An 8,835-nucleotide genomic window follows, 5' to 3' on the forward strand; every position below is an offset into this window, starting at 1 on the left:
GCAGTAAAAAAAAAAAAAAAAATCAAAAAATCAAAGGGTGGGGTTTTGCTCCAAAATACACACATACAAAAAAATGAAGGGGGGGGGGGGTTCAACCCCCAAGTGTATTGACTATTCATGTATTCAAATGTTGCCTGGTAATTACACGTACATGTAGTGCAGCGCTAGAGGTTAATTAGACCAAAAGATTCAGTCTCTCTATATCGTCGGTTGTTCCACTGAGACTATGTCTGGCTCCACTAGACCTCGATCCGCTCCAGTCTCTCTATATCGTGGGTTGTTCCACTGAGACTACGTCTGGCTCTACTAGACTTCTGATTATGGAATGACGACAAATATCAGTTTTTATTAAAGAATGACCCATACCAGACGGTTATTTCTGTCTAGAGGTCATATGTATTAGTATTGCCTCTCTATGCTTTGCTGGAGTGCCTTGTCCATGCACACAGCATTTATTAGTGCATGGCTTAATTAATTTTTCAGGTGGAACACATGGCCGGTATTGATGAGAAGCTGCTAGCTAAGTTGGGCGAGGAAGGTCTCGGAAACCACGATAACGTTCCAAAGTTAGGCCGAGAATTGGGATTTAACCAGACGCAGATAAGTTTATACATCGAGACAAACTACAGCGGTGGTCGGGTAGGCACCAAAGGGACGGTGAAACTCCTCTTTGACTGGAAAAAGAAGACAAGGAAGGCTGAGCAGGTTTCAACATTGAGGGCAGCACTCACAATGGCGGGCTTTGAAGATCTTGCTGAGGAATATTTTCCAGGTAGGTCTTCTACTTGTGGTATTTGAAATAACATGTAATTATTTTAATGATCAAAACTTCCTTACCAAACTTATTTTAGGAGGTGCAGTATAATAAATAAGTATGTTGCTCAGCTAGCGGTAGACCAAAAATTTCTGTCTCTTTCATTCGTTAGCCTCTTATTTGGTTAGGGTCGGTACTCTCTTTAAAGACAGAAACTGACCATAGGGTCTCTTGTGCTAACATTGTGGCCATTTGTGGCTACAAAACTTTGCCGAAAATACCCAATTTTAGCAGATTCATATATACGATGCATTTATTTTAGAAAATTAGGCCCAGGCTAACATCGTTTCCACTTTCCACATTGACTGTATGATGTGTTTAAAGGTCATTTTTTCCAGATTTTCTCGGTCAAAATTGAGCTGTGTGTTAAAGTTCTTGCAGCCGTATTTTTTACTATATGCGCATGAAGGAAGATGAGGTAATCCATTGACAGTAACAGTTCAAAATACGGCTGCAAGAATTTCTAGGTTAGTAGTACTTGCAGTTGCTAAAGCAGGTTTGACTGTCCTTATTCTGATTACAGGCTACATGTATTCTGTTGTTTATTCTCTTTACAGATAGTTCAAGTCATCCAACAGACGATTCATCACCAGATTTAACATCCGCCTCTTCCACACCTGACCTGATGGTCACAGCAACACAACCTATGCCTGACCTTGTATCTAGTACATTGCCTTCCTCACCAAACCCAGGAACGGCTCCTGTTCCTGATCAGACCGCCAATCCTTCTGTCGATCCTGCCTCTGTTCCGTCACAAAGGTAAGAAGTGTCTCAGGCCTGACGGTGTCACGTCATCTTCAAGGTGTTGCATGCGACCGTTAGCAGAGATAAAAACTGACCACACACTTTGAAGAGCCTTTTCCACAAATTATGATTTTTTTTGTGTGATAACAATCAAAGGCTTGTGATATAATTTTATTCTTCCCTCAAACCATCGGCTTTATTGGGCGCTAATGATCCATTACACTTCTCAATGTTTGTGATTTTTTTATGAAATAATAACTTGAATTGAATCTTGTTAATGGGTGGATTCACAAATTACACTGCCCTCACCGACAAGCTGAAACCACTAAGCCAATTATTCAGCTCGCCAGTTGACATCTTTTAACCAGTGCAGTGCATTACAATTTTAACAACACATCAAAATGACCAAAGGGGTCAGAACTTTGTAAATCCATTCAATGAGATTTATTTTTCTGATTTCACCGCACATTTTGATATTGAATTTGGATGTCAAACTCTCCCCCCCCCCCCTCGCTAGATGGCACTGTGGATTGTGTATACATACATCGTGGAAATATTTTGCTTTTTTGGTGAACTTTTTAGCTTTCCAAAAATACACTTTATTCAAATCCAAAATCAAAGAACATGCAGGTACCGGTACCTCTTTTTTTTTTGTATATGCTCCAACAATGATTTTTTGAGAACATCCCTATTTTTATTTGAAATGTGTAACTATCATGTATACACAAACTCAATGGCATTATAGACTATCAGGGCATAAGGTAATAGCGGCGTATATTTTCCTTCCTTTCCTTCTGTGGATGGCAAATCCAGCCCAAGTATTAGAGTGTTGAACAAAGTATTTTGAGTAATAATGGTCGCTCTTTTCATCTTAACCCTTAGCCCAATATAAAACCCTGTTACAGCCCTTACCTCATACCCTATAATCTTTTGCAACAAAGAAGCCTGTAGCAAATGTCGGGGGCATCACCCGTATTTATTCAAAAGTGTTGGAACCATTTCTTGACCATCTTCCAGACTCTTAGCCTCCTCTTTTCTTACAGATAATATACTGTGATGATAATTATCTTCTGCATTCTTGTTGGCATTGAGTGTTGGCATCCATGTACAATGGCATTGGATAAAAGTATATCAATAACAATTTTCATTTTCTTTGTTTTTTTCCCTCCTTCTATGTGTTTACAACCACAGCTCAGGAGCTGGCGGTATGGCAACCATTACAGCAAAGCAAATAATATTCCTGTCTCAAAGCATTCTTCCATCTTGCTACAATGTTTTCTGCACTCATCTCGGCTTTGAATTTGCGATATTTGACGGTGTGAAATCTAGCAAGCTCAACGACATTCCTGCTGCCTTGGTTGATATTCTCAACAGATGGGCAGCGAATACAGAAGGGCTTCTCTCGGATCTTGACAAAGCTCTTACAGCAGCAGGGTGTACTAGACTGGTATATATGTACAAAGGCAAATAGACAATCCACAATTGTAGGAGGTGCTTATATTGTTCTAGGTAGTGAAATGTCTTATGTAGGACAGGGGTTCTCAAACTTTTTCCTCGGAAGACCTGGGGGGTGTTTCACAAAGATCCTAAGTCAAACTTAACTCTCAGTTAGATCTTAAAACTATGGAGAGCCATTTGTAGCCTTAAAATAAAATATATTCAAAAGCAAAAATTTAAGGATTTTCGACTTTTCATAAATTCCACATCAAGAACATGAAATCTTCTTGATAATAGAAAATATGAAAGATTTGAATCAACATTTTATGCCTTTTAAAATAACTGTTACAAAATATTTTCAAAGATGCTAATGGATTTCCATAATTGTTAAGTCCAACTTAGAGATAAGTTCAACATAGGATCTTTGTGACCCCCCAGGACCCTGTTGCATAAAATGTACCATTGATGGTAATTTCTGTGGAAACCTTGATTTAATTGGCTTTTGAGTGATGATGCCATGGTAGTACGTTGGTAAAATGATCGCAAAGTTACCATCTGTGGTAAGCTTAATGCAACAGGGGCCTGATGTAATTTCTGTGAAAGCTAAAAGGTGTGAAACATGGGATGCCATTCTTGTGAAAATTCTTAAGGTCATTTGAATACGTCAAATGAAGAAGAACAATGTACTACTGATTGCTGAAAAGCTGGACACGACTCAGTATTTGTTTTCAGACTTGGACAATCTACTCCTCAAATTTACAGTAATGACACATGTAATGCTAAAGAAAATGAGGCTTGTTTTAGGTCTATATCTGATCTGAGAGGAATCGTTACCATTAAAAACAAATAAAAACAGAGCCTCCTAGCCAGGTGGTCTCGATTGGCATGCCCTATGGTCCGGACTGTTTCTGCTATGGATTGGAATCCTAATCTGCCAGATTGTTTTGAAAGGTACATACACATTGTACTTGTGACAAAAGTTGAATGTACGTGGCTTTCCATTATTTTTTTCGATAGTCAACTCAAACAGTTGAATAGTTGATAGCAGAACCACCATCATGCATCAGTTCTGTGTATCAGGGTTAGGGTTAAAGTGAGGGTAATGGTGAGGATTAGCATCAGAATTAAGGTCTGGATTATGGTTGGGTCGTAGGCCGGTTAAGATTTTAGGGTTAGGGTTAGGTCAGCTGTAGGGTTAGGTTGTAGGTTTAGATATAGGGGTAGGGTAATTAGGCCCTAGTGTAATGGTTAGGTAAGGGTTAAGGTTAGGTTACTGTTAGGGTTAGCATCAGGTCCTACAGTCAGTGTTTGGATGAGTTATAGGGTAAGACCCTATGGATAGGATTTGGGTCACGTTCACATGGGGTATTCTGCAGTTTTTCCCCATGTAGTAAAGTGAACCTGCCCTATATTGTACGCCTTGTTCCCTTACATGTATGCTGTGGTACACTGAGGCAGTTTACTCCCCCTCCCCAGCATATTGCCCTTCATATTTGTGTATATTATGCAGATAAGAGTTTATGCGGAGTGGACCAATGTTGTGCTACCTAGCCGTCTTTCATCCCCACTTGCAATAGCAAACAGAAAAAAACTGCAGTGGTTTACCACAGCCTATGGAGAGGATCATAAAGAGACCACTGTGAATGACCACTGTCTATACAGACCTTATTGAAACCTGTACATAAAGGCCACCTGTTGATAACGACCACCTTAGTTGTCTCCCTTGAGTGATCTTTTCATGCAGGTTTTCTTTGTATCTCATAAAACCACGACTTAAAGATTGGTAGCTGATTAACAAAAACGCCATCTTATTAACTAACTAACCAAGTCAGTAAGTTGTCATTACATATGTATGGAAGTGAGAAGAAGGTAATTAAAAGTGATTTTAAAAAGCTTTTGATTGTCTTATTTTCGCAATATACTTAGAATTAATGAACATTTTTGTCAGTTTTAATTACAGCTATGGGAATGTCTACATTTTAAAAATACACTGCAATATCCATGCAGCTTATTATCATAGCAACATTAAGTACAGTTATAAGTAATTTAAAATATATTTCCCTGTGTTACTATTCTTACTTATTCTTATTCTAAAATTGTATGTTTTTATAATATAAAAGAGAAAAATGTGGAGAGTCGATTCTGTCTATTGGAAAATGCAATAAATAAATTCAATGATCCACTTTATTTTGGGAATATCATGGAATAAGTATAACAGAACTAACATGTCTTTCAATAATGCCTTAATTTGTAAGCAAACAGTTTTTAAATCAGGATTCAATTTCTTTTCTTACATTTATTTAATGTAATTCTTGCAGTAATGTAACTGTATATTCAAAGTTGATTGCAATAGACCTTTAATTACCATTGTATCAAATTTATTGACCATATGTTACTTTAGTAACATGTATCTATATTCTACATAAATAACATTTATATTGATGAAATCTAACTGGTATGTACATGAATTATATATTACCATGTCAGCAAACCTCAAACAAGCTTTCAGGACATTGGCATCCACTTTTGTTCATTAATTGTGCATAAATGTCAGAAATTTAGAATCATTTAGTAAATGTGTAATCTTCAAGTACTGTAATTGCTTTTTAGTTTTTTTTTATATACCACTATATTCAATTAAAGTAATTGCTTTCCAAGAAAATACTATTTAAAGGGCGATCTAACCTTTCTAATAAATTCATTTGTATGGAAGCAGAAATTAAGAGAAACAGAACGACAAAAGTGGGAAATAAATCGGACCTACGTAAGACAGTAATGAATGTTTGAAATGTGATATTACTAATCTATGCGAATCTCAGCTTGGTAATTTGGTCAGTGAATTGTGATGTAGTCATTGAGAACTCTCCCTTATCGTGTACAAAAATATAATTACTTTCTATTTTTCTCTTGAGTGCCTTCTCCCTTGAGGCACTGCTCTACATATATTATGGGCAGCACTGTATTATTAAAGGTCCTCAACAAAAATACCCTACAGAGTCAAACATTAAATACAAATTTACTTAGTCATTGTGTGTTGCTACAAAATAGGAAAGTTGTCATGCCCTAGGTCATAACGACGTTGCCGATACAGCCAATTTGAAGGGTGCCCATACGTGTAGTGATAACAACAATTAAAAAAAAGGAGATTTCATTCAAACTTTCAATAGTCCTCTTCTTTGAATTTTCTGCTTTTTTCTATAATAATTGTCTATTAAGTTTGGGGTTTACCTTAGAAAATTTGCATAATTCGATTGTCGATATATTTTTGTACTGTCCAGTTAATTGCTGACTGAGAATCGTTTTTTTTTTAAAGAAGCATTTAGATTTTTAGACATGTTATCATGTATATTTGTAGATCGTGAATGCTTAAATTCTGGTTTTAATCAATACAAAACTATACTGAATATATTTAGATTCATATTTTTATTAATAGATATATAGTTTATGAATGGTGTAAGAAATGATTTATTACTGAAATGGTAGCAGTATTCATTTTCCAAATTATGTATTTTCTCCCTTTCATGTGTAGTAGAGATGTTTGGGTATGTATACATAATTATCGTTTTATGTATGTAGCTTTATTAAAAAATACGTACACACTCATTATACAGTACTATTATAAGTTCTATTCTGTAATATAGTGTTGATTGCCTACTTTTTACTTAGGTTTAGTCATTCTCAAATGATTGGAAGTGAACGTGTACTTAAAATCTTCCAGATTTATTCTGATATGGTTGTAAATTCAGAAGCGGATCTAGAGGGGGGGTTGGGGGGTTGCAACCCCCCCCCCCCCAAAAAAAAAAAAAAAAATCCGGGGACCATTTTTTAAAATCTTATCCTTTTTTTTTAACTTGTAATTTTATTTTATTCTATTTCTATGTATTTATTTCATTTATTATTATTATTATTATTATTATTATTATTATTATTATTATTATTTCTTTTTTGGGGAGGGGGGGGGCGAACAAATGTCACAGAGTCCCTTGCCCCCCCCCCCATCAGCTTTTTTGAGGACACGGGCCACCGCCGAAGTGAAAAAAAAAAGAAAGAAAAAAGAACGCACGCTGGAGAGAAACCCTTTCAAGTGCAAATATTGTGAGAAGATTTTCAACTCATCTGGTAACTTAACCAAACACATGATAACTCTGGATATAACTGTGTATTTAACTGTTACTTGATTTAAAAAGACGTTATCATGCACTGCTTTTTATGGTCTCCATTGTGTTAATAGATGCCAGGAAAACATCACTTACGGGGTTCAAATAAACACCCCCCCAAAAATCGGCTCGCCGCTTTGCGGCTCGTGGACGATGCTCCGCATCGTCATTATTTTGGTCAACCCCCCCCCCCCTTAGCAAAAAGCTAGATCCGCCCCTGAAATTGTGTACGAACATTTCGAAGTCGAGATGTTTCTTTAAATAGTTTAAGATCTTTATATATATATATATATATATATATATTTTGTTATATCACTGTAAATGTTATTTTTTCTTCTTCATTATTAAAATGACTCACATCACACATATTAGTTCTTGTCGCAAACCCTGTTCTCTATCAATCAATCGAAACTTTCTTGCAACGCCCCTCTAGTGTTTGCAAAGTATATCTTGCAGTCAATTTGTGTTCAATGTCTCTCATATATTAGCATCAGGTACCCCCAAATTGCCCCCTTTTACATTGAAAAAATGCCCCCAATTTGTTTACATACTTGTTTACCTAAAAGCCTCTTCCTTTTCTCATCATGTCCCTCTCCACCACTGATAAATGCTCCCATTGAAATCTGATTAGTATCCCTTCGACAACTGCACTTTCTCATCTCTGATATTAAAGTTCCCCTTTTCAGGTACGAGAAGTGCCTCTTATCATCTCTGACAAGTACCCCTTTTCCTTCGAAATAGTTGCTCCTTCCCCTTCTAAAAAGTCCCCCCTTTTCATCTTTGATGAGTGCCCCGTTTCACTTCTGATAATTGCCCCCTTTATTTCCCCACGTGCCCCTTATCCTTTCTAATACGTGCCTTTTTTCCTTCTGCTAACACCAACACAAAAAGGGTACTATCTGGAAAAAAGGGCACCTACAAAGAGAAATCTCAAAGCTAAATTATACATTTCGTTAAACATTGGTATATATATACCCCTTCATTGTGATTATATTATAAGGGAGGATTTCAATATTTGTTTCTCCTTTACACCATACAAGATATTGCTTAAGCATCTACTTTGCAGTTGGGTGTGATAGTATGAATATTCTTTTGCGACCGAGTGAAGCGAGCGAGGAAACATTTTAAGATTCGTTAGGTCGCAGTTCGAAAAATTACATCTTATAAAGAGGAAAAAGCCCAGCCCTGATGGGGTTATAAGCACATTCTCATAACAGAAGACTGAAAACACCTTGAGGGGAAATTGATCTTCGTCGCTCACAAATGGTACACTGCTTCTTGATTGTAAATTACGTAGAAAGTGAGCTGATCGATTCACTAAATGAGGGAGTGGAGATTGTGCACACATTGTGTGCGGGCAAGCACTGAATCCAATGACCGGGGTAATAGTATGTTTGTAAAGCGCTTAGAGACATTTGTATTAAGCGCTACATAAAAATTAAATATTATTATTATTATCATGGATTACTAATTTTTAACACAAATACTTCTCGAAGGTATGTTAAGATAATTGTATGAAGGACAAATGTCTGAAGGTAATATGACCTGGGATCCAGGGGGTACCTTTCCTTGATTTGAAGATAAACTTTTACATTAATTAGAAGAATTAACTTCTTTAGATGTGAGACATTGCACTTTCTCTTCACTCGTTATGACAAAAACCATATGAGAGACCATTTGACA

General features: G+C 36.6%; 1 protein-coding gene across 1 annotated transcript; it reads left to right on the top strand.

Annotated features, from left to right (window-relative positions):
• The first annotated feature begins 472 nt into the window (after positions 1-472).
• Positions 473-3,158, top strand: LOC115918079. Its single transcript, XM_030978956.1, has 3 exons — positions 473-772; positions 1,372-1,573; positions 2,750-3,158. Exons 1-3 carry the CDS (start codon positions 493-495, stop codon positions 3,027-3,029), a joined length of 762 nt encoding a protein of 253 aa, XP_030834816.1. The 5' UTR covers positions 473-492; the 3' UTR covers positions 3,030-3,158.
• Positions 3,159-8,835: the final 5,677 nt, after the last annotated feature.

The sequence above is a fragment of the Strongylocentrotus purpuratus genome, unplaced genomic scaffold, assembly GCF_000002235.5.
Source record: "Strongylocentrotus purpuratus isolate Spur 01 unplaced genomic scaffold, Spur_5.0 spur5_scaffold_1, whole genome shotgun sequence".
Lineage (NCBI taxonomy): Eukaryota > Metazoa > Echinodermata > Echinoidea > Camarodonta > Strongylocentrotidae > Strongylocentrotus > Strongylocentrotus purpuratus.